Raw genomic sequence first — 27,140 nt, 5'->3', positions numbered from 1 at the left:
AGAGGATTTTGAGCCAAGCCAGTTATCTAGCAGGACTGGTTATATAAATGACGCGCTGGCTCAGAGGTCACATTAGAGCTGAAGAATTAAGAGTAGCATTCCAAAGTAAGAGGGAAACCAGCCTGAACACTTACCTATTCCTCTGTAGCAATACTCCACACCAGGGCTACCTCCCAACCCTGCAAGTGCTATCCAAGAAGTTCAGAAGCTCTGCTACCTTACTACAAGCTGCCAGCATGAGTTACTGGAGGAGGATTTCCAGTGCACTAGTTTTCTTATGTAAGTAGAAATTATAATTGTCTTTATATGTATACTATTTCTGACATTGTGAACTTTATTCCTATATTTCCAACATGTGGACACACATTTTGTGGCAATAGGACTTATGACTACTGCCTATTGATTGACTTTACACACTTTCTTATCAATGTAAAAGCACAGAGGTATATAAAAGTACATTTTATAGACATCCAATTGAATCATAAATAAATAGAAAATACACTAATGTGTTAATATAGATACCGTGATGTCCATTATTATACAATTTCACTAATTTCTTTCTTAATATTCAACTCATCCGCCTGCACATAAAAGAAATAAATCTGGAATTTGAATTGTTACTTTAAAAGCGTGCAAAATGTATCATTTATATAAACACTATTAATAATGTTTTTACATTATAAATATTTATTCTAGAATTATTTTTAAATATGGTTTTTGTATATTATTTTTGGATCAGTTGGATGTTTCTATTCTCTTTTGCTATTCCAAATTGATTAGCCCAAGAGATGTCTAGCGTGCTCCTCTATCATACACAGCACACACATGGCACGCATGTTTGGCCAAGTCAAGCATAAGGTTTGCTGTCACCGGTTAGTTTCTTGTCTGACAATTATACAATATATATGGACAACGCTAATTTTGCAATACTGCATAATATTCCACCGGTAAGTCAACTAGTTTCATAATAGTGACATCATTATCTCTTTATCCAGTAACAATGCTATGTATAGCACTGAAACTACTTGACAGGGATTGCTGTGAGATTTTTTGATTACAGGAAAAAGTAGATGACTCGGCTTGGTGACAGCCCTGACATATGAGCATGTAAACAGATTAATTATCACTTGTAATATTTCACTCCCTGCTTTATTATGAGACGACTTTGAGCTTTTTTTCATTCATTAACTTTATTTTATTCTACAATAAAACAATAGAAGCTTTTAAATAATTAGTCTATATATAAAAATACTATATATATATATATATATATATATATATATATATATATCAGGCCTTTTAGCCAGCACAAAGCTTCCCTGTAGATCCTTCCGGAAAAAAATATGTCTTGGTATACATTCCCAGTCAGTTTCTAAGACTTGGAGTAAAACACTGTTAGGGAAGTAAAACATGTTAGGGAAAGCTATGTGTGTGTGTGTATGTGTGTATAGCTAAAGGAAGCAATCTCTATTCTCAATATATTTTCTACCATACATTCCAAACAGTATGGTGGCCTAGTGGTTAGCACGGTTGTCATGCACAGAGGTCTCAGGATTAAATCTGACAAGGAAGACTATGAAGTATCAAAACGACAAGAAGAAATGAAAACGGAGCACTCACACGATCAATATTGATCGTGTGAGTGCTCCATTTTCATTTCTTCTTGGTCGTTTTGATATATGTACTGCTATACACGTGATGCACCACTACCGACATTAATACCTTTGTGACTTCACTCCGGCTAGCAGTTCATATACAATATTGCAATTGTTTCCACAGTGTGATATCCAGTGCCAATTCTTGGCTTCTTTTTCGAAGACTATGAAGTCTTTAGCCCTGACAGTCTTCCTTCCTTTCAGACACTCTCTCTTGCCTATGAAATCTTCTATAGTGAGAATTTCCCCCAGATACAGAGGCAACTTATGTCATTAGTAATTAGTAGAAAGGGCCAAGAATACCTTTAACACTGGGGTTCAGTACATTTAATCTATGTCTCTGTTCATAATTTGTGATCTGTAGATGCTTGTGACTGCATGTGGAAGACATCCATAGGGACTTGAATACCCAAAACCTCCAATTTCTCTGCAATTCTATTTGACATGCAAGGTCTAGTTAGAAGACTAAAATATCAATGACTTGCAAAGACCTAGGTAATATTCGGATAATCTGTATAAGGGTGTGTTCACACGCTAGTAGCTAGCAGCGAGTTTCCGCTGCGAGTTACGCTACCATTGATTTAAATGGGTCCACAAACCTGACACTATTGCGGACAGTCTGTGGACCCATTCAAATGAATGGTAGGGTAACTCGCAGCAGGTATCCCGCAGCGTGAAACCCGCTGCTAGTAATAGCGTGTGAACGCACCCTAATACATTCTAGGGTGTACAGAGTCAGAAAAGAATATTGGAGGTTACGTTTAGGTGTTACATGCCTGTGTATTTATTATGCATTTCTAGATTAGGAGACAATGCAGGAAATGCTTGTAATGTGATCTACCTGGATTGTAGGTAGGCAATATTCAGGAGTGTCCTGTTTATCTCACATTCCTCAGTATAATAAACTAGAAGTACTAGAGCAACTTACCAGCACTTGGATGGGAACCTGAGAACTCCCTGTAGAACATAGCATTTAAAAAGTTGATGTTATACTAGAACAAACATTGGTAACATCCTGTTTTAGCTGCTCTTAAATTACATTTCTCATGACAGACAGGTATGTAGAAATGCAGATGCCTAAGAGTTGGTGAAAAGTTTACCTATCCCTCCCATTAATACAAAGGAAAAGAGTTAAACACAAAAATGTCTGAGATCCAGAATGAGCCAGATTACTTAACCTAGCTACATTTCTGGACTCTGTTGTTCATAATTATAGGTTGCAAATTACATTCCTAACCAAACCCATATTAAATACGAGCTACTATAGTTTTCTTTTTTTAATTCACATATGAATGGAAATCTCGTCAGTTATCCATCCCATGACCATATTTTCTGTATTTTACAATTTATATATAAGTTTGTAAGGAATACACTCTGTATTGCAGTTTGGGCAACCTGAACCAGTATCTACATGAAGACTGACGCATATATGGGCTTGTGGAGGAAACATTACTCACACGTACAGTTTCCTGCAGTATATTTGATGTGCAGGATTTGAAGCGGTATTCAGTCATTTAGTTTACATCATAAAATCTGCAGCATCAAATCCAGCGCATCAAATATACACAGGATACTGTATGTGTGAATATTCCTCAAGAGTATGAAAAATTAGAATCTATGAATGTCAATGGGGAGGGGCACATAAAACTTCTGAAGGACAGTGACCCTCAGTCAATATTAAAAAGACCTTCAAATTATCTTCATCCAAGCTTCCAATAAATTGAGGGTTGGTGACCGCTAGAATTGGGTGCTTGTAAACAGGCCAACCCATGATCTCGCTGATAATTTAAAGGGGTATTCCAGGCAAAAACTTTTTTATAGATATATCAACTGGCTCCGGAAAGTTAAACAGATTTGTAAATTACTTCTATTAAAAAATCTTAATCCTTCCAATAGTTATTAGCTTCTGAAGTTTTCTGTCTAACTGCTCAATGATGATGTCACGTCCCGGGAGCTGTGCATGATGGGAAAATATCCCCATAGGAGCTGCACAGCTCCTGGGACGTGAGTCATCAGAAAGCAGTTAGACAGAGAACAGCAACTCAACTTCAGAAGCTAATAACTATTGGAAGGATTAAGATTTTTTAATAGAAGTAATTTACAAATTTGTTTAACTTTCCAGATCCAGTTGATATATAAAAAAAGTTTTGGCCTAGAATACCCCTTTAAAGAGTACCTATCATGAACTCATCTGTCCCTAATTCTTCCTCCCCCATCTTTCCCTGACTCTTCCTGACTGTAACCCTACCTTTATTTTTTTTCTATACCCCTTTTACTACCTTTTTAAATATCTTCTTAGTTGCTCAGTTTGCTGCCCTCTCTGGGAGAGAAAGGGGGAGTGGCCCAGCAGATGTGACGTCATCTGAGGCCTGGCTGGGCTCACTTCCGCTCTTCTTCTGTAGCCTGCTTGTAATCCAGTAATCTGGTAATCCAGTAATCAGGTAATCCAGTAATCCGGTAATCCAGTGTGCATTGGGGATGGGTGGGGTTTGAGGGAGTGATGGACTGATTTGGGGTTGCTGTCTGGCGCTGTTATCCTGCTGCACGAGCGCTCTTAATCTCATGGCGCCGCGTTCCTTAGTCACGGGGGAGGTGTGCAGTCAGGCACTGTGACCCTCATTGTCCCAGGGGGGGTTTGCTGTCGGGTGCCGCGATCGTCATAGTCCCGGTAGGGGGATTTACTGTTGGGTGCCGCGATCCTCATAGACAGGGGGGGCGACGATGGGTGGCGCAATCCCCACAGTCCCGAGGCGGTCCTCGTAGTCACGGGGGGATGGTGCTTTGATCCTGCTGCCATGCTTGAATTCAATAAAGGTGCTGACAGGGTCAGCAGACCGTCTGGCTTGGCGTGCAAAGCGCTGCTCCCGCCCGTCTGATTGACAGAAAGGGAGCTGCGCTGTGCTTTTCACTGTCCCGGCTGCACTGAGATTTCGGACTCATGCTGCCAGGCCGGCATGAGTCCAAAATCAATGAGTCGGTACATGTAGGGAGTCGGTACTAGTGGTCAGTTTTTTAAAGTAAAAAAATATATATATAAAGATACATTTTTGTTAATCACATGGTATTAGAAAGTTGTTTCTAATACATTGATTAACAAAATATAAAAAGTTTTTTTGGTGACAGGTACTCTTTAAAGATCCTTTTACACTGATTGTGTGGCCAAGGCCACAAGATCGATTGCCGGATCGTATGTGTGGCCCTTCACTAACATCATTTTTGACCGTACATATCTTACTTACAGAAGGATTTGTGCGGCCGACTAAGGATCATTTCTTAGGTCCACATAATCCAAGCGATCAGCAGTCAAACAAGCACTTCCTCGTTCATTGGTTGCTCCCTGTTGTTTTTTATACAGGGCAAAAATCTGCTTGTATGGCTGATAATCACCCTGTGTAAAGGGCCCTATAGAGTATTTAATAGTCAGTATTCATGACAGTTAATTTCTAATCTTCATGTTAATATAGGCACTCAGTCCTGGTGTACAAAGTGCAGCTTGAGGATAATCAAAAACTACCTGAGCAGCACTCATGTTACTAAGCTGCTCAAGCATTGTCCAAGGTCACTTTAATTGTCTTTTAGCTTATTATTAACCTTACCTTTTCACTTCTGATGTTACATTTTTATTGGAAAAGTTGTTGCGTCACTTGCATGCTCGAAAGCTATGTAGAGCACAGTAGTAACACATAACCAAAAATAGATCACCAAAACTACAGATCCTACAGTATATAATTATCATTTTGGATACATAATTAGATTACAGGAGAGCCAGGTTTAGAATGGTATACATTTTATGTACAAGAGAATCAGATTCATTCCTATTGCTTATACTGCACCAGCATGTTCAGAATCTAGATTTTAGTCATGCACATCAGCCTTTGGCTAGGTTCACATTGTGTTTATGCAGTATATCACTGCTATCTGTTGGCATCTAATCAAAAAGAGGGATGCCAACATTTACCGTGGCGTACTGCAGCAGGCCTCTTTCATTCCAATGACCCAAACATAGTCACCTAGAGGGGAGATACATCAAGACCTGTCCTGAGAAAAAGTTGACCAGTTGTCCATAGCAACCAATAAGATCGCTTCTTTCATTTTTTTAGAGGCCCTTTCTAAAAAGGAAAAAAGCAGTCTGATTGGTCTATGGGCAAATGGTCAACTTTTCCTCTGCACAAGTTTTGATGAATCTCCTCCCTAGTGACTGCATTTAGACCGCTTTCCATTGGTATATGCTGACTGAACAGGACACAAAAGCATGGTCTGTTGTGCTTTTCTGTCCCAGTTAAGTAACATATACCAATAGAAAGAGGCCCAAACAAAGTCAATAGGTGACTAGTGATGGTGAACTCAGCCTTTGTGTGCAGTAAGGATAACAAGACAGTTTCTTCCACTCACAAATAGGCTAGGGCCAAAACCACATGAAGAAAATGAAAAGATTTTCTAGGATAATACACTGATCAAAATATGGTTGACATGGTCTTTTCTTCAGGGCTGCCATAGTTTTGCGGAATGAAGAGGCAGCAGCTCTTGACTGCAGTGCTTGACCACCACAGTTCCTTCAGGTTAATACCCAGCACAGCATCCTATAACATATCCAATATGCTGATCTGCAGTACCAGACACAATCACACTTATATGGATGTTGCTGTATCGGTTACGGTAGTGATTGGCGAATAGCACTGATAGCCCTTCTTCACTTTATTTTGGTGTTCAGAGTGGGTTTTGGGGGAGGAAACACTATCAATCAAATACTGATAGCCTATGTTATGGATCAGGTTACATTCTAGAAATCCCTTTCAAATAACTGGTATGTTTTTGGAGTGTGATGTGGGATGCCTAGTTCTACTGTAGTAACAACAGACATGTGGGCCTCATATATTCAAACTAGTCATTTAAAAAATAGGCAAAAACTAGTCAGCAAAAAAAATCAACTTTCATATATTCAACTTTCATTTTTCCAGAGCAGTTTAGGAAATGAAAGCTGCGATCAGATTGGTTACCATGTCTAGGTGAGGTGACTTGCATTTGAATGTACTATAGTTACATGTGCTTAAAGGAAATATGCAGCCCTAACAACTTGTCCTGCGGATAGAGGATAAGTGTCTGATCATGGGGGTTCTGACGGCTGGGACCCCCCACGATCTCCTGCACAGGGCCCCAGCTCTGCCATGGCTCACCCGTGCAGGAGGCATGCCGGCTGCAGCATGACGCCGCGGCCGACACACCTCCTCCATGTAGTTTTATGGGAGAGGTGGGGAGGCAGCATTCGTGCCTCTCCACCTCTCCCATAGAGCTGTATGGGGAGGGGGCATACCATCGACCTCACTGAGGTTGATGCTAGGCGCATTAGCAGCTCGCACAGAGCGAAAATGCAGGGGTCCATTTGGGAGATCGCAGGAGGTCCCAGCAGTTGGACCTCTGTGATCAAACACTTATCCTGTAGATAGTGGATAAGTTGTTATGGCTGCAGTTGTCCTTTAAGTTACCACAATTCCCTACTACTCTACAGTGAATATTTAGTGAAGATCTAGTTAAGGTAAGTTAAAGGGATAATGACTTTGTACCATGTTGGCCAGTAGATCGAAAATATAGAAAGCACGAGTCCTCAGAAATTTATATATAGTTATAGCTAAAGGAAAAGATGATGACAATTAATAAACTTTCGAGACTACATAGGTTTCTCCATTTATTTTTCATTTTCTTCTTGGTAAGTCTTGAAAAAAAAAAAAAAGATATCAACAACTAAGGACCTTAACTTTTTATCTTTTAAATTGCCCTCTTTAACAGTTTTCTCTTTAGTTTTCTCTTTAGCTGTATATTTGCTGCTGTGTATTTTCCTACCCATTCCTACGCAGTTTAGTTTTCTACCCATTGACTTCAATGGGTACGAAAATACACAGCAGCAGCAAAATACAGCACATATGACCCAACCCTTAAGTATAGGGTCACACACATCACATTTTGATTTTGGTTGGAAATATGAAAGTAACCTGCTGTACTATACCCTATCCATAACTCTCATCAATTTCAGAATTAGAGACGCAGCATTTTCTGTTTAGTGTTGCTCGCGAATATTCGCAATTCGAATTTATTCGCGAATATCGCATATTCGCGAATTCGCGAATATTCGCGAATATAGCGCTATATATTCATAATTACGAATATTCGTTTTTTATTTTTTTTTATATATTTTTTTTTTTCACAGTACACATCACAGTGATCATCCCTCTCTGCTTCCAGCTTATGTGGTGTAAGAAGGCTGTAATACTACTGTGTGAGACTGGTGTGCGAATGTTCGCATATGCGAAAATTTGTGTATGCTAATTTTCGCACATTCGAATTTTCACAATATTATTTTTTGTATATACAAATTTTCGCATGCGCTAATTTTCGCATGCGTGAATATTCGTATATGCGAAAATAAAACGACTATTACGAATATGCGAATATTCGCGAATATGACGAATATTCGTCCATATATTCGCGAATATTCGCGAATTCGAATATGGCCTATGCCGCTCAACACTATTTCTGTTATTCTTTGTTTCTGTAATCCAGCCACCTCTGACTGTCCATAGGACATCCTATAGGATCAGTATCATATAATTATATCATATTATATGGATAAGCCATAAATGTCTAAGATGGGCATACCCCTTTAACTAGAATATTGCTAAGTCTGCACACACATTTGTCTTGTTGTATATTTTTAATAAGATAATTCAGCATTGTGCCATGCTGTAGTCATAAAGTGACATTCTTCATATATCTTTTTCACTTGCTTTTTGCAATGTCATCGTCACCATTTCTGTGCATATTGGATCATTTACAATGGCAGGGACAGTGAGAACCGGCCATTTTAATGTTTGTCTTATTAGTGCTATTTTTATAGTTTTGCTAATAACTATAATACTCTGCTATTGTAATCACATTCCACAAAACCACATCAGTGTTTGTTGTACTTTTGTGAATGGCATTCTGCTTAGAAAACTGTTCAGTAAGAGCTCTATTCTGTAATGCTGGGAAAGATGATGTAACTCAATGCAATGCACTGTCTCAGTCATTCATTGACCACAGCCAACTGGAAATGAATGTGCTTAATCTAACAGGTCGCATTTATGGCTGTTTTACTGAAGGTCATTTAAAGGGGTACTCCCATGGAAACTTTTTTTATTTTTTATTAAATCAACTGGTGACGAAAGTTAAACAGATTTGTAAATCACTTCTATTAAAAAATCTTAATCTTCCAGTACTTTTTAGGGGCTGTATACTAAAGAGAAATCCAAAAAAGAAATGCATTTCCTCTGATGTCATGACCACGGTGCTCTCTGCTGGCCTCTGCTGTCCATTTTAGGAACAGCAGCAGCATTTGTTTGCTATGGGGATTTTCTCTTGCTCTGGACAGTTCCTAAAATGGACAGCAGAGGTCAGCAGAGAGCACTGTGGTTGTCACGATCCCGGCTGGTAGGAGGTGGATCCTCTGTGCCAGAGAGGGATTGGCGAGACCGTGCTAGTGGACCGGTTCTAAGTCACTACTGGTTTTCACCAGAGCCCGCCGCAAAGCGGGATGGTCTTGCTGCGGCGGTAGTGACCAGGTCGTATCCACTAGCAACGGCTCAACCTCTCTGACTGCTGAAGATAGGCGCGGTACAAGGGAGTAGGCAGAAGCAAGGTCGGACGTAGCAGAAGGTCGGGGCAGGCAGCAAGGATCGTAGTCAGGGGCAACGGCAGGAGGTCAGGAACACGGGCTAGGAACAAACAAGGGAACGCTTTCACTAGGCACAAGGGCATCAAGATCCGGCAAGGGAGTGCAGGGGAAGTGAGGTATAAGTAGGGAGTGCACAGGTGGAAACTAATCAAGGTAATTAGGAAGATTGGACCAGGCACCATCATAGGTGCACTGGCCCTTTAAATCGCAGAGACCCGGCGCGCGCGCGCCCTAGGGAGCGGGGCCGCGCGCGCCGGGACAGGACCGACGGAGAGCGAGTCAGGTACGGGGACCGGGGTGCGCATCGCGAGCGGGCGCCACCCGCGTCGCGAATCGCATCCCGGCTGGAGGCGGTACCGCAGTGCACCCGGTCAGGAGATCTGACCGGGGCGCTGCAGCAACGAGGATGAGGCGAGCGCTCCGGGGAGGAACGGGGACCCGGAGCGCTCGGCGTAACAGTACCCCCCCCCTTGGGTCTCCCCCTCTTCTTGGGTCCAAAGAACCTGAGGAACAAAAACTCAACTCTTTCGTGAAGAGGACCGATGCACATTAGGAGGGGTTCCGTGCGGTAACGCACGGCACAGTCCAAACTTTCATTGTTAACACAATTGCTGTAGAGGGGTCTGGCGAGACTGGTCACAGGGACGTTGAACCTGTTGATAAGAGAGGCCAAAAAAAAATTTCCTGCAGATCCGGAATCCAAGAAGGCCATAGTAGAGAAGGAGAAGGCAGAGGCAGATATCCGCACAGGCACAGTAAGGCGTGGAGAAGCAGAGTTGACATCAAGAACTGTGTCACCTTTGTGCGGAGTCAGCGTACGTCTTTCCAGGCGGGGAGGACGGATAGGACAATCCTTCAGGAAATGTTCGGTACTGGCATAGTACAGGCAAAGATTCTCCATGCGGCGTCGTGACCTCTCTTGAGGTGTCAAGCGAGACCGGTCAACTTGCATAGCCTCCACGGCGGGAGGCACAGGAACGGTTTGCAGAGGACCAGAGGAGAGAGGAGCCGGGGAGAAAAAACGCCTTGTGCGAACAAAGTCCATATCCAGGTGGAGCTCCAGACGCCATCCGGAAAAACGCATGTCAATGCGAGTGGCAAGATGAATGAGTTCATGTAGGTTAGCAGGAGTTTCTCGTGCGGCCAGAACATCTTTAATGTTGCTGGATAGGCCTTTTTTAAAGGTCGCGCAGAGAGCCTCACTATTCCAGGACAACTCGGAAGCAAGAGCACGGAACTGAATGGCGTATTCGCCAACGGAAGAAACACCCTGGGCCAGGTTCAGCAGGGCAGTCTCGGCAGAAGAAGCTCGGGCAGGCTCCTCGAAGACACCACGGACCTCAGCGAAGAAGGACTGGACTGTGGCTGTGGCAGGATCATTGCGGTCCCAGAGTGGTGTGGCCCCAGACAAGGCCTTTCCAGAAAGGAGACCACGGCAGAGTCCAGAGTCCTCATCAAATTTGTCCGGCAGGGACAAGCAGGGGTTAGGAGCGGCCGGTTGCTGCGGAGGAGTTGCAGGAGCCGGCGGAGGAGATGGTTGTTGTAGCTGCTGTGTCTGTGGCAGCAGCTGCTGTATCTGTGACTGAAGTTGCAGTGTCACGGTGGTCAAGTATGCCAGCTGGTGATTTCGCTGGGCAATCCGTTGGGCTTGCTGGGCAATCTGTTGGGCTTGCTGGGCAATCACCGTGGTGAGGTCGGCGACAACTGGCAGAGGAACTTCAGCGGGATCCATGGCCGGATCTACTGTCACGATCCCGGCTGGTAGGAGGTGGATCCTCTGTGCCAGAGAGGGATTGGCGAGACCGTGCTAGTGGACCGGTTCTAAGTCACTACTGGTTTTCACCAGAGCCCGCCGCAAAGCGGGATGGTCTTGCTGCGGCGGTAGTGACCAGGTCGTATCCACTAGCAACGGCTCAACCTCTCTGACTGCTGAAGATAGGCGCGGTACAAGGGAGTAGGCAGAAGCAAGGTCGGACGTAGCAGAAGGTCGGGGCAGGCAGCAAGGATCGTAGTCAGGGGCAACGGCAGGAGGTCAGGAACACAGGCTAGGAACAAACAAGGGAACGCTTTCACTAGGCACAAGGGCATCAAGATCCGGCAAGGGAGTGCAGGGGAAGTGAGGTATAAGTAGGGAGTGCACAGGTGGAAACTAATCAAGGTAATTAGGAAGATTGGACCAGGCACCATCATAGGTGCACTGGCCCTTTAAATCGCAGAGACCCGGCGCGCGCGCGCCCTAGGGAGCGGGGCCGCGCGCGCCGGGACAGGACCGACGGAGAGCGAGTCAGGTACGGGGACCGGGGTGCGCATCGCGAGCGGGCGCCACCCGCATCGCGAATCGCATCCCGGCTGGAGGCGGTACCGCAGTGCACCCGGTCAGGAGATCTGACCGGGGCGCTGCAGCAACGAGGATGAGGCGAGCGCTCCGGGGAGGAACGGGGACCCGGAGCGCTCGGCGTAACAGTGGTCATGACATCACAGGAAACGCATTTCTTTTTTGGATTTCTCTTTAGTATACAGCCACTAAAAATTACTGGAAGGATTAAGATTGTTTAACCCCTTAAGGACTCAGGGTTTTTCCGTTTTTGCACTTTCGTTTTTTCCTCCTTACCTTTTAAAAATCATAACCCTTTCAATTTTCCACCTAAAAATCCATATTATGGCTTATTTTTTGCGTTGCCAATTCTACTTTGCAGTGACATTAGTCATTTTACCCAAAAATGCACGGCGAAATGGGAAAAAAATCATTGTGCGACAAAATCGAAAAAAAAAAACGTCATTTTGTAACTTTTGGGGGCTTCCGTTCTACGCAGTGCATATTTCGGTAAAAATTACACCTTATCATTATTCTGTAGGTCCATACGGTTAAAATGATACTCTACTTATATAGGTTTGATTTTGTCGCACTTCTGGAAAAAAATCAGAACTACATGCAGGAAAATTTATACGTTTAAAAATGTCATCTTCTGACCCCTATAACTTTTTTATTTTTCCACGTACAGGGCGGTATGAGGACTCATTTTTTGCGCCGTGATCTGAAGTTTTTATCAGTATGATTTTTGTTTTGATCAGACTTTTTGATCACTTTTTATTCATTTTTTTAATGGTATAAAAAGTGACCAAAATACGCTTTTTTGGACTTTGGAATTTTTTTGCGCGTACGCCATTGACCGTGCGGTTTAATTAATGATATATTTTTATAGTTCGGACATTTACGCACGCGGCGATACCACATATGTTTATTTTTATTTTTTTTACACTGTTTTATTTTTTTTTATGGGAAAAGGGGGGTGATTCAAACTTTTATTAGGGAAGGGGTTAAATGACCTTTATTAACACTTTTTTTTTACATTTTTTTTGCAGTGTTATAGGTCCCATAGGGACCTATAACACTGCACACACTGATCTCCTATGCTGATCACTGGCGTGTATTAACACACCTGTGATCAGCATTATCGGCGCTTGACTGCTCCTGCCTGGATCTCAGGCACGGAGCAGTCATTCGTCGATCGGACACCGAGGAGGCAGGTAAGGGCCCTCCCGGTGTCCGATCAGCTGTTCGGGACGCCGAGATTTCACCGCGGCGGTCCCGAACAGCCCGACTGAGCAGCCGGGATACTTTCAGTTTCACTTTAGAAGCGGCGGTCAGCTTTGACCGCCGCTTCTAAAGGGTTAATACCGCACATCGCCGCGATCGGCGATGTGTGGTATTAGCCGCGGGTCCCGGCCGTTGATGAGCGCCGGGACCGAAGCGATATAATGCAGGATCGCGGCGCGATCCCACTTCATATCGCGGGAGCCGGCGCAGGACGTAAATATACGTCCTGAGTCGTTAAGAGGTTAATAGAAGTGATTTACAAATCTGTTTAACTTTCTGGCACCAGTTGATTAAAAAAAATATATATATATATAGTTTTCCACGGGAGTACCCCTTTAATGATATGTTACTAAATACACATATTATTGTGAAGCATAGAAAAGAAAGCAAAGAGTGCAGTTACCATGTTGATATGTTTCTGTCACTTATGATCGGATTGCTGGATTGCCTTTCATCAGCTCTGTCCTTGGATACAGTAATACTGTTAGATGCCCAGCACAACAATGACTAACCTTACTTACAGTAGCTTTATAGGCTTTATATAACCATATGAAGTGAAATACGCTTTTGTTAATGGAGCCAAACTATTCCATAGTGTCTTTTTTTTCTATATAGTATATACAATACTGATAACTGCCATTTGGGCCTCGACTGGCCTGCCAGACAAGCCTCTGAAGGTCCATGTTATAGGAAACTTCTATAAAAAGTGCACATGTAGTCATGTGCTTTGACTCTCACATAGTCATATAGTACGCAGGAGTAACAGTGGACGGGTGGAGGAGTGTGTTAAGTCATTTATGACGGCTATCTTTCTCTTTGTCTAAAGCTTCAAAGTGCTGACAACTCCATGCAGGTGAAGCAAAACAGGGCTGGGTGTAAACTTTGATCTCACCCATTGCATGTAGGCTTGTGAAAAGGCTGACACTGCTACTATCACGTCAGCAAGGTTCAGAGGCTAACATTGGGTTTCTTATATTGTTGCCTAATTGTGAGTTGTTTACGGCATACATAAACTACCTTGACAACACCCTTCTATTTCAATTAAACAATATTGTAAAATATATTGATATAAAACTACCTAAGTTCTCATGCTAAGTTGAACCTTAAAGGGGTCTTCTTAGGCTGCTTTCACACTATAAAAATACTTCCGTTATAAACGTCCGTTATAAAAACCCTGGAAATATTATAATCTATTGGATTTTTCCAATAGCCGTTTTAACCCATTATCGCTCGTTATTATTAACAGCCGTTATTTTGTGATGGGCAATAACGGGTTAAAACAGCTATTGGAAAAATCCCATAGACTATAATGGGATTTTCTAACCGCCGTTTAACGGCCGATTTCCAGTTTTTTTTTTTAACGGGCGTTTATAACAGAGGTATTTTTATAGTGTGAAAGCAGCTTTAGAGTATAAGAACTGTACCATTTTATATATGGGCAACAATATGCACCATCTAAGAAAATCCATTAAAATTATTTGGGCAATGAGACCACAATTTGTGTTTTTTCGATTTAGGAACATGTAGGAAAATGTTTTGCTGGTACCATGATAGTTAACTGAGCCACAGTGAGAGGAAATGTTAACTTTATTCAGTTTGGTAATCTGATTGGATTTCCCTATGACACAAGTGCCGCATGGTAGTAGTATTAAAGGGGTAGTCCCATGGAAAACTTTTTTTTTTTTTAAATCAACTGGTGCCAGAAAGTTAAACAGATTTGTAAATCACTTCTATTAAAAAATCTTAATCCTTCCAATACTTTTTAGGGCTGTATACTAAAGAGAAATCCAAAAAAGAACTGCATTTCCTCTGATGTTATGACCACAGTGCTCTCTGCTGACCTCTGCTGTCCATTTCAGGAACTGTCCAGAGCAGAAGAAAATCCCCATAGCAAACACATGCTGCTCTGGACAGTGCCTAAAATGGACAGCAGAGGTCAGCAGAGAGCACTGTGGTCATGACATCAGACGAAATGCATTTCTTTTTTTGATTTCTCTTTAGTATACAGCCCCTAAAAAGTACTGGAAGGACTAAGGTTTTTTAATAGAAGTGATTTACAAATCTGTTTAACTTTCTGGCACCAGTTGATTTAAAAAAAAAAAAGTTTTCCACGGGAGTACCACTTTAAGTACCATGTCACCAGTTCCACCTTGTTTAGTCGCTTTCCTTAATTCCCATGACTAAAATTTTCTCTTTTTATCAAGTGTGTACAGCTGGTGATAGATTGCAGAAAAAAACAAAGCTAACATTGCAATGAAGTGTGTATGTAAAAAGCCTAGTGTACATTAGGGAGCAATGGTATGTTCTCATCGTAAAGTCAGCAACCAGAAGCCATAGTAAACATGCAAATAGGTTAAGAAACACCCATAGTGCATAAGGCTGAGTTCTCACCATTTCAATGCATAATGTTCGACAGAAACATTAAAAACGGCCCGCCATGCATATACTCAAAATATATGCCATTGACTCCCATTAAAAACAATTTATTCCTGCATAGTTGTATTAAGAAGTGCAGTCGGCTAGGATTTTTTTAGGTGTATATACTTAGACGGCCATTATAATTCTAAACCAAGTGTTTAAAAATGCCATATGGTTTTAGCCTTTATCATTATGTAAGAAATGTAATGTATATTTATTATAATTCAACAATTACTGATAAAAATGTTATTACCCACAGGTATTTCATGTACAAATACAGGGCAGGCTTTTGAAAGTAGGCAAAGGAAATCTTTGCCTTAAAGTTAATACATGAACAAAGCACAGATAAACATCTTCCATTGTAACTATGGAGAGTATGTTATTGGTTACAAAGCTTGGAGCCAATGTTTGCTTTAGACTTAGCAGACTTGGACATTAGCTTGCTAAAACACGAGCATTATTTTACACTGTGATGGCCGTGATAATTTACATGGTTTGAATGGCATCAAGTATAAATGAATATAATAGAGAACGAGCAATAGTGACATTTATCACATAAGGAAAGGAGAATAGTGAGAGATATAACATATCACTTAACATATAATAGGTTTTCTTAACACTCCTGCTATATATGACCATTAAGATGGATATAGATGGACATTTATAAATAAAACATCATGGTCCATATCAGCTGAATAGATCATTGGGGGACATATATTTGATTAACTAAAAAGTGAATATTCTGAATCATGTGTTCATGGGCCACTAACAGTCAGTCAGCTTGATAGATATTGGAACTGCAGGTTATCATTCATCAGCCATCTTTTGACAAATTAGTCCATAGTGTACGTTGTGCGGATCATGTAAATCTGGTGATCTATGAACTTAGTACTAAGCCTGAAGATGACCATGCAGATAAGACAGCTACCTTCCCCTAATCCCTAGCCTTGACTGCGCATGTATAGCTTCTAAATTAGAAAGTGGAGAAAGCCATTGCTGGTGTATATCCCAATAGCACAAAATACGAAATGGAACATACCAATTGTATCTTTTCCTCAAAAGCAGTCATCTGTGCAGAGATAGATGGCATACAATATTACATAGTTGGTCAGTCCTGGCACCCATATATATTAGATAGTTGGCCAGTCTTGCTGAAACTGGCAACCTTTTCTAAAACTTATGCATGACCAGCTTTAGTCTGACCTACCAATACACAGCCCATGTGCATGTGTAAATCTATGTAACAGGTAGCTGAGAAATCAAGAATTACGGGTCACCTCTGGTGCTGATTTGGTGAGGATCAATCCTTTGCTTACTACATGTAGCAGCCCAGAAATGGCACCTTTATTGGGTATAAAGAGTCAATGAGAAGAACAACTTCAGGTGGAAAAAGAAACCTTCTGGAATTAAAGGTCCAAAAGTACCACATAAGATGGTTTTGTATACTTTGGATAGGCTCATATGTTGTTTGGATCGTTATTAAAAAAAACCCGCGGCTAAGCGTGTACCTTTTGTTACTGCCCATTACTCTCACAATGTAACAAGTTCATTGTATACTTTTCTTATTGCATTGCATTGTCTGTAAATTGCATGACTTATACTGCAAATAAAGTTTATTTATAAATAAATAAACAAATAAAGGACCAAAGGAAGATACTTGGTGTCAACTTCCTTTTGGCCTTGTTCTCTTTTGTATCAGCTCCCTTTTGACCTTGTCCCTTTTGACCCTTAAAGGACATGTCCGGTGCTCACTTTTCTTATTGCATCTGTTCGGGCAGCAAAAAAAAAAAGAAAATAAGCTTTCTATTACCTGCCTACGCTCCCCCGTTGCTCCGGTACAGGTGTTCGTTCCCCGGGCTGTATTCTTCTTACTTCCTGTTAGCCCGGAACGTCACACGGAGCTTCAGCCTATCACCGGCCGCAGCAATGTCCCGCCTCGGCCGGTGATAGGCTGAAGCTCAGTGTGACATGCCGGGCTAACAGAAAGTAAGAAGAATACAGCCCGGGGAACGAACAGGTGTTCGTTCCCCGGGCTGTATTCTTCTTACTTCCTGTTAGCCCGGAACGTCACACGGAGCTTCAGCCTATCACCGGCCGCAGCAATGTCCCGCCTCGGCCTGTGATAGGCTGAAGCTCAGTGTGACATGCCGGGCTAACAGAAAGTAAGAAGAATACAGCCCGGGGAACGAACACCTGTACTGTAGCACCGGGGGAGCGTAGGCAGGTAAGAGAAAGCTTATTTTCTTTTTTTTTTTTTTGCAGCCCGGAACGGATACAAAAAGAAAAGTGAGCACCGGACAAGTCCTGTTGTTTTGTTTTTCCACCCAATCATGTATTAAAACCTGATGCATAGTATCCAATAAAGAATTTAACCTTACAACTTTGGTCCATGCATCTATATACATCAACACATAAAGTGACAACTCTGTGGACTTTTTGAAGCAATATAATTCATTATATGTTCCATGGTGAATGGTGATATAAGGAATAATATTAAAACAATGTATGAATTCCATGATAAAAAAGACTATTAAAGGAAAAAGACTGACTAATGAGGTTATGCAAGAAGCCCCTTCCAGTTTTTATTAGGTGTTAATGTGCAATGGCTGTAAGTGTACAATGTGCAGTCAGATTCACTATTTCCTGGAATTAAATATGTAAAAGCAAAGCGTTCTTTAAGATACCTGGGGCAGCCAGATGTTTCAACAGAGGAAAATGATCATTTGCATGTTAATGAGAAGTATGTCAAGACATGTTTACTCTTGTGCATCAGCTTGTCATATTTCCTCATACATTAGCCATAAACCCACTAACACCCTTCCTAGAGAAATAAGAGCAGCATATTATAGTAGTGTTTGTTTTTTTAGTATGTTAGAAACCAGCAGGTTTAGGATGTGATAATAGCAGGGGCACTCCCACAGTCTACATGACATGGACAAATATTGAATTTGTCACACATCTTGGGCTGACACCAAGCTTCCGGTTGTAGAGTCAAATTTTCTTGGCAAATAACGACAGCGCTTGATGCTATGAGCTTGACAATTCAATGACCATAGGCTGGTGACTTGACAGGCTTAAAGGGGTACTCTGACTCTAAGACATCTTATCCCCTATCCAAAGTATAGGAGATAAGATGCCTGATCGCGGGGGTCCCGCCGCTGGGGACCCCTGTGATCTTACACGCAGCACCCCGTTAGAATCAGTCCCCCGAGCATGTTCGCTGCGGGTCTGATTACTGGCGATCACGGGGGCTGGAGCAATGCTCCAGCCCCCGTGATTGCCAGTAATCAGACCCGGAGCAAACATGCTCGGGGGACTGATTCTAACGGGGTGCTGCGTGTAAGATCACGGGGGTCCCCAGTGGCGGAACCCCCGTGATCAGGCATCTTATCCCCTATCCTTTGGATAGGGGATAAGATGTCTTAGCGCCGGAGTACCCCTTTAAAACTTTACTAATCTTAGTGTTCACTAGACGTTTTTTTTTCAGAGGTCTAAAATGTATTGAGAGGTTATTTTCACTCTAAATGTCCTTTTTCCCCCAGAAAGCGTGCTATGTGTCAGTGGTGGTGTATAGTAGTGCAGTGTATCCCCATTTAAGTTAATGGGGCTAAACTGCAATATAAGACATGGCCATGTTTTCCACATGCCCCACAAATCCTGCAATATTCTACAACACTCCAAGTTAATTAGTATTCCATTTTATTTTTACTAAAAGTAATGCTAATGTTCTTTTCTTATATCTTCAACAGATCTTCACATTCTACAGATCGTGTGGTGTCAGACAACAGTTGCTCCGTGCAAATCTGGAGAGAACTGTACAACTGCTCTAAGTAAGATATAATTTTTTTTCATGAATTTGGGTCAGATTGGGACAGAAGCCAACTGCATACTTAACAGTGTAGTACAGTATATAGATCGGTAAATGGTCCACTTTGGACAATCTCTTCCAATTTGCACTGTAAGGCTATGTTCACACGGCAGAATGTTTGTGCAGAATTCAGCATGAATATTCAGCACGGACACTTCACAGCAGCATCCATGGGATTCTGCTGCACTGTTCACACAGTAGAATTTTAATGCCAGATGTAATTCAGATTGCGGCGTCCGCAGAAAGCGTAGACTTGTCGATTTTTTTCTGTGGATACCGCTAGGAAACGCATTGCTGTCTATGAGACTGTGCATTTTCAAGCGGTCCTAGCTCCTCCTGGTTAGTCAAATATACGGAATGTCTGCAATTGTTTTCTGTGCAGACCTCTGCTCATTTTCCAACCATGTGAACATATCCTTAGGCTTGTTCACACGAGGGAGCCTGTGGGAATGTCAGCACGGACTATTCCGAATGGACTTCCTGTTGCAGCAGTCCAGTTGATTTCAATGGGATTCTGCTGCATTGTTCACATGGCAGAATTTCAGCGCCAGATGTTTCTGCCGTGGAAATTCAGATTGCAGCATTCGCAATAAAAATAGACTCATCTATTCTTTCTCCAGAGTCCGCAAGGAAATGCATTGCCATGTATGAGACAGCTCATATCCGACTGGAACTAGCGCCAATCAGTTAGTCAAATGTGCATAATGTCCGAACTTGTTTTCCAGGTGGACATTCCGCACATTTTCCATCATTTTCCAACCCAGCCTCAGCCCCAGCCAGCTAATGAGGTTCAGCACTGCTCACAGCTCTAGGGAAAGCTTCCAGGAGGAAAGGAAGCCAAACCTGCAAGTTTTGGCTTGATACACCAAACATTTTATGTGTATGGGGGGCCTTCTGACTATGGAAGTTGTCTAGGTTAAAAAGGATGGGGGACATTGCTTTTCTATATTTTCTTGCTCCTGAGGCCGTTGATTGCCATGGCTCATAGCAATGGCATCACCTTGTTTCCAGTTGACTGCTATCTGAACCAGTAAAAGACCTTTAAAAGTCCATGTTTTAATTAAACTGAAATGTGTAAATTACATTTATCACCAAAATATATATGACTGTTTTAAAATGTTTATATGCAATTACTTATATTTTATTTTTTCTTTTTTTTTTCTTTTAGTGCACACAACTGTAAGTCCAGAAGTGGCAGTCGTTAGAATAGTAGAGTGTGCGGCAGACATAGGAAAATACTGTGTAAACGGTCAATGTTTGTACCTGTTAGACGAAGATGAACACTACTGCAGGTAAGAAATAAAATGTATATTACCTATAGTCCTTAGTTGGAAGTTGTCAAAGCTAGGCCTTTTTTTTTTTAACAACGATCTAGTATTTTGAAGCAAACAAATCGCACAGGTTTTCTCGTATGTTGAACTATGGACCAATTAGTTTCTTTCCAGAATTTAGTTTTGACAGTTTCATAAAATTTTCCCCTTTATTGAATGATGGAAAAATTTTAAATACCCCATAATCTCACAAAAGTTAGGAGTTCTGGATTGTAAGTAATAAATGAAAATCAGGCCCTAAATGTGCTCCTAAATGTCGTATTATTTTAAACAAAACTACCGTACCTAAAGGATAAACTTGCGTGTAATGTGTAATATTTTTTTTGTTTTCTCCTGATATGTAAATAGTATACACATTTATATGTTCAATTAGTACTGTGGTGCTGAACAATTAATCCCCAATCCATAGGATAAGGCACAAATGTCTGATCGCAGTGGGTCCAACCACTGGACAGTAATCCTGCCAGGCACCCTTCTCTCCTTGTGAATGGATCTCTGCTCCATGCAAGGACTGTTGACCCCTGCACGAGGCGGTGGTCAACAGGCCCCCTTTATGTATTTCTATGGGAGAGCCTGAAATACATGAACACTGTATCTGAGGGTCCCCTCGGTTAGACCCCCTGCGATCAGACATTTATCCCCTATTCTTTGGATAGGGGATAAATTGTTTAGCACCACAGTAGTACTTTAACATAAAAATGTGTATACCGTTTACATATGGGGAGGAAAGCTAAAAATATTACACATAACACTTAAAAGGCAAGTTTATTCTATAAGTAGTTTTGTTTAAAATAATACAAAATATGCACACATCAATCTGATTCTAAGGCCTGATTTTTCCTTTGTTGGCAATTAAAGGGTACCTTTCATCAAAAACCTGCTCTCTGTTGACATTTCTGTCCATTTTAAGAACTGTCCAGAGTAGGAGAAAATCCCCATAGCAAACATATGCTTCTCTGGACAGTTCTTAAAATGGACAGAGATGTCAGCAGAGAGCACTGTGCTCGTGATTCAGCAGAGAGCACTGTGCTCGTGATTCAGCAGAGAGCACTGTGTTCCAAAAAGAAAATAATTTCCTCTGTAGTATTCAGCAGCTAATAAGTGCTGGAAAGATTAAGATTTTTTAATAGAAGTTACTTACAAATCTGTTTAACTTTTTGGCAGCAGTTGATTTAAAAAAAAAGTTTTCCACCTGAGTACCCCTTTAATGTATGCAGAATAACTTTCCAATAGCATGTTATAAAAAAATATGCTTCTTTTGATTTGATTTTCCACTTTGAAAAAAGTCCTGGCCGCAAGCCCTTTTTATAGATTTCAGACTCATGCTGGAGTCCTAAATCTCAGACTGCAGCCGGGACTCAGACAAGCTCAGCACTGCTCCCTGCCTGTCAATCAGACAGGCAGGAGCCAGCACTGTGCTCATAGCACAGCAGGGCATACTTCTGACTCTGCCTTACCGCATGCCCTCATTCATTTTTCTATCTGAGCTCTGATCTTTCTTCTCTCTGCACTTGCAGTTGTAAACAGAGAGGAGAATATTCAGAGCTGCAGGCTGCTGGGTTCACAGCCTCTATGCTGGGCCACGCCCCCTTCCTCTCTAACACTAGGAGGCTGAATGAGCAGCTAAGAAGATAATAAATCAGGTAGAAAGAGGGGGTTTTGAATGAAAAGAAACAAAGGGATAACGTAAGTGAGAGTCAGGGACAGATGGGTGTGGGTGTGTGTGTGTGGGGGGGGGCATTAGGGAGAGGTTAGATCATGATAGTTACTCTTTAAAGGTTTAGAGACAGTAGATCTAAAGTCAAATTTTTGGCTGTGCCATAACAGGCTCCCATGTTTACTACTTTAATTTCCAGTCGGTTCTAACACAATTACCTTCTTTTTAAACAAGAAGTATTGGTGCAATATTATATGTATATTAATTAATACATTCCCTTTGTTCTCAGGTGTGAACATGGTTATATGGGCCTTCGCTGTGCTGACTCAGATATTGTAAAAAAACAACCAATGACTGAGGAATACTTGGCGCTCATTATATTTTTAACAGCACTGTTGCTTCTAGCGGTTGCACTAATAGTATTTTTTGCATATAAATGGTAAGTGGTGTTAGTACTATTGTTATGCAATTGTAGTATTTTAGTGGATAAAGGACAAAATAAATGTATTACTGCAATTTTGTATTGTCTACTTTAAAGGGATGTTCTCATCTGTCTTGTTCAGCTTAGAGCAGAGGTTGAGCCTCCTCTCTCTTGTTCTGTGATTGACGCTCGAGACACACTTGTTGTGTACAAGCTACTAGCACTTTGCATGATCACTGACACTGTAATGCTTGCACACAAGCAGCAGAGTCTGTGTGTCTGAAGGGTCAGGGATTATGTTTACATAAAGATAGGTTCCTGGCAGATAATGTCTTTGTCCAAAAAAGCAGCTGCCTGTCCACTGCTCCCGAGATAGAAAAAGTGGTCTGTAGCAGCTGTAACATAAAAGGAGGCAATTCTGAATATACATTTATTTAGAAAAGTTTATAATTTAAAGACTGATTATGGAGCTAAGAATACCCCTTTAATGCAGAAATGCCTTTATTTTTTTTTTCACAGACTGTATGAGATTAGAAATACATGGTTACTTTCCCCCCAAAGAGCACCACTCTTTGTTTGCTATCCCAACTCAACCCCATTCATTTCATAAAAAAATTGTGAATATAAAGCAGCCAGAGATACATAGCCTGAACCAAAACTTAGAGGTCTGTATCTCCAATTACACATTAATGTTCAGGTCCATGCACGCTAGAGAATATCTGCCCAGAGAAATTCTGGGCTGGCATTGCTTGTGCAGCAGGCACCGTCTGTGTCAGTCAGCGCTGGGATAACTTGAACCTGCGCTGTCTCCATAAATGACAATAGATTTCCCGGTGGATTCCATCAAAAACAATGACTGCTGCACTGGAATTTCTAATCAGAATCTCTCTGCTTATAAATTCTCTGACATGCATGGGTCCTGGAAGACATCCTTCAGAATTCTTGGTATGTTCGGATGCATGCTATATTATAAAGGAATTCTACCCAAGAAGTACTGCTTTTTTGTAAAGTGCTTTATGGAGGCATGACATGGCGGCACTCCAATGTTGTGTGCATAAAGTCTTGAAACTACTACAAATCTGGTGCCGACTGCCTCTCTCCTTGCCTTATTTATATGATGTGCCAATGAGCTAGTGGAGCTTCTCTGCAATCTTAGTATCTTTGAGACACTTTTAATCCTATAAGAAATTCTTCCATGATGAAGAATGTAAATTGCAATGAACAACCTTTATAAGCTTAGTGTACATAGTGTGACACCAAGTTGTGTGAATATTGGGAAGTTTTAGGGCTCAATATTTAGTTGATGGCATAGTCATTAAGTAGAAGGAAAATAGCCAGCACAACAACCTAATACACAGGTGCCCGCTGCTGTGGCAAATACAAAATGTACAAAAAAGAAAGTTGCAACAGCACTCTAGGTCAAAAAATGGAGGCTCTCAGCGCACATTTTGATCAAAAAGTGCGCTGAGAGCCTCCATTTTTTGACCTAGAGTGCTGTTGCAACTTTCTTTTTTGTATAGTCATTAAGTAGGCAAGGCAATTTTTTTATCAGTAATAGTAACCAAAACTACATTCAACTAGAACCCTAAATTACTTATATTATGTCTTAATCTTTCGATACATCATGGTTAATTGAGAAACATTCCTATGCCTAAATAAAGGATAGAAGGGGACATTTTTTTATTGGTTTTACCCAATTTTCGTGGTGTTGATTTGTCGCGCGATTTTTCTCAGTTGCTGTCTAGAGACTTTTCATTATGACTTTTCCTTTAAAAGCTTTTCCTAAAATTGTGAAGCTATGCCGTATTCATACATTTTTGCATTGGTCATGAACTTGATATGTGAAACTTTGTCCCAAAGCCCTCCATTTATTGCAAATCTACATCAGCTCAGACCTGGCTTACAAAACTGGCTGTGGACAATTTTGCAAAAGTCGCACATTTAGGCGCAAACAAGTCAAAAAGTTGCAGAAAAAGTTGCACAGGTCCCATGCCACCATTTAATATATTTAGTGCACATACACATTGCCACCACACAAATTAAAGGTGTAGAACCACCCTTGACAAATTCTCCCCAGAGTCTCTAAGATGTGTACAGTGTTGCAGTACAACCTTATACCTAGTTCCAACCCACATGTCTAGCTATGAGTACTAACTTGTTGCTTCTTTATTTGCAGGTATGCACTTAAGAAATCAAGCCAGCCCAACCAAAAATACAAAGAAGTTAGTACGCAAAACATATAGGAATCCTTGATTTCCACAAGGGTCAAGGAAAAACTCATGCTTTTGCAGTTTTTGTGAGGCCACAATGGAAGCCTTTATTTCTATTGTTCATTATTTATATGTCTTAAATGGTCCTAACCTTTCAACAAACTTTGCATAGATTTATAGTACAAGTGAAAAAAATAAACTCTTGAATATATCTTTTTAGAAAAAAAATGCATCTGTCTCCACTTATCAGGCTGCTGTCTCTTTCTCCCTGCTTAGCTCATTATTCACTGTGAAAACTGACACAAATCCACCTTGAGGAACAAGATGGAATATCAGCTCACTGAGAGATGAGGTTAAGTGCTGCACAAACAAGTTTATTGAGAGCGGAGGGGGAGAAGGAGTGTGTCGAGTGAGGCAGGCAAAGAGAGAGACACACATTATGGCTCCAGCAGCCTGCAATAAGTGTTATATCTTGTCCCAGTGCTTTATCCACAGCTTTTCCAGCTTATTGTTCTGTTCTTCATTTAGTTTTTTTTAGGGTGTGCTATAGAGATATAGGGGAGCAGGATCTCCTCTTTTGTGAGTCAATGCAGTGTATGGGAGACATTAGTTTAGCTAATTTATACCTACTAGCTGATGGACAACTAAAATTAGAGATGCAAAGAAAAAAACTGCTAAAAAATGCCATATAAACATTATATGATGGCGTGAAATAGTGCTACTTCTCATGTACACACAGCGGACAGGTTATACTAAAAAGTTTGTTGAAAGTTTAGTGACCAAGTAAATATCTATTATGCACTGCAGGTCAACCACAAACGTGTTATTTAATGGTAGTGTTAATATTGTATATACTATTTGTGAAAAAAAAACATCTGACAAACATTTATGTATTTTGTAGGAAACACAATTTTGTATGCCACATTTTATATATGAATATTTATCTACTTTTTATGTGTTGTAAATGTATTTAAAGAATTTGTTTTGTAATGTTTGGAAACTGGTGTAGCTACAGGTCTGGATGTTTATATCATGTTGTGATTTCTTTAAATGTACAGAACTGTTGAAAATCCATTCCTTAACTTATTGCTTACTTCTGGTATAATGAGTTTTATAATAAATACATAAAGCTTTACTTTGTAGGGCGGGTGTTCTACCATGCTTGTTGGCTCCTTAGCTAAGTCTCTAATGCTGTATATCATTGCTGTCTGTCAAGAGTGCATCACTGTGAAAGAAATGACATCATTAATATTTTTTATTTTTATTAACTTATGATAAAATATAATTTAAATAGTTTTTTTTTTGTATCAAAGGCTTAAAGGGGTATCTAGTTCAAAGTACCCCATAGTTTAACTCACTGAGACAATTGAGCCATTCCTGTTGCAGGAGGAACCACTATTTTATCTTCTCTGTATTAAAATACTTTATACAAAGGTGCTCACTACTAACTCACTACTTCAACTAACTGAAGGGGTTCCAAGCAGGGTACCCCACTCTAACAGGCTTTAAGGCTGGCCTTTATCAAGAAGAGATCTAAACACAGGTGGTTTCCCGGATTTTAATACTGATTTTCTTTAGCTTCCTGACAAATGCTACAGCCTTTTACGGTAACTTTTTTATAGGTAATTTTGTATTTCCTATAGTAGCTATGCTTGGTATTGGGACTGAGTTGCAGAGTGCTTTAGTAACCAGCCACTACAGAATTCAAGGAGCTCTGCCTGGAAATTAATTAAGAAGCCAATGTGCCTACTGAGTGTTGTGCACCCTATAAAGGAGTACTCTGGTGAAAAAAAACTATTTTTTAAATCAACTGGTGTCAGAAAGTTTTGTAAATTATTTCTATTTAAAAATCTTAATCCTCCCAGTACTTATCAGCTGATGTATGCTCCACAGGAAGTTCTTTTCTTTTTTATTTATTTTCTCTCTGACCCCACTGCTCTTTGCTGACACCTCTGTCCATGTCAGGAACTGTCCATAGCAGGAGAAAATCCACACTGCATACCTATCCTGCTCTGGACAGTTCCTGACATGGACAGAGGTGTCAGCAGAGAGCACTGTGGTCAGACTGGAAAGAACTTCACGCCTTCCTCTGAAATATACAGCAGCTGATAAGTACTGGATGGATTAAGATTTTTAAATAGAAGTCATTTACAAATCTGTTTAACTTTCTGGCACCAGTTAATTAAAAAAAAATGTTTTCCACCAGAGTATTCCTTTAATTTAATTTGTGAGGGTGATGGGTGTCGGACCCCTATCAATCGGATATTGATGGCCTTT

General features: G+C 41.0%; 1 protein-coding gene across 1 annotated transcript; it reads left to right on the top strand.

The window, feature by feature from the left end:
• The first annotated feature begins 117 nt into the window (after positions 1–117).
• EREG (epiregulin) lies at positions 118–26,711 on the top strand. Its single transcript, XM_056568219.1, has 5 exons — positions 118–279; positions 19,126–19,206; positions 20,413–20,536; positions 22,522–22,671; positions 24,830–26,711. Exons 1-5 carry the CDS (start codon positions 237–239, stop codon positions 24,894–24,896), a joined length of 465 nt encoding a protein of 154 aa, XP_056424194.1. The 5' UTR covers positions 118–236; the 3' UTR covers positions 24,897–26,711.
• Positions 26,712–27,140: the final 429 nt, after the last annotated feature.

Source organism: Hyla sarda, chromosome 1, assembly GCF_029499605.1.
Source record: "Hyla sarda isolate aHylSar1 chromosome 1, aHylSar1.hap1, whole genome shotgun sequence".
NCBI lineage: Eukaryota > Metazoa > Chordata > Amphibia > Anura > Hylidae > Hyla > Hyla sarda.
The sequence above is the reverse complement of the archived record's forward strand: the minus strand, read 5'-3'. Positions and strand labels throughout refer to the sequence as shown.

Bases quoted from the DNA above. Each gene is read 5' to 3' on its own strand.
- EREG (XM_056568219.1), top strand. From the start codon at position 237: ATGAGTTACTGGAGGAGGATTTCCAGTGCACTAGTTTTCTTAT. The intron at 280-19,125 runs GTAAGTAGAAAT...TATCTTCAACAG, and splicing joins CAGTGCACTAGTTTTCTTAT to ATCTTCACATTCTACAGATC. The intron at 19,207-20,412 runs GTAAGATATAAT...TTTTTCTTTTAG, and splicing joins GAACTGTACAACTGCTCTAA to TGCACACAACTGTAAGTCCA.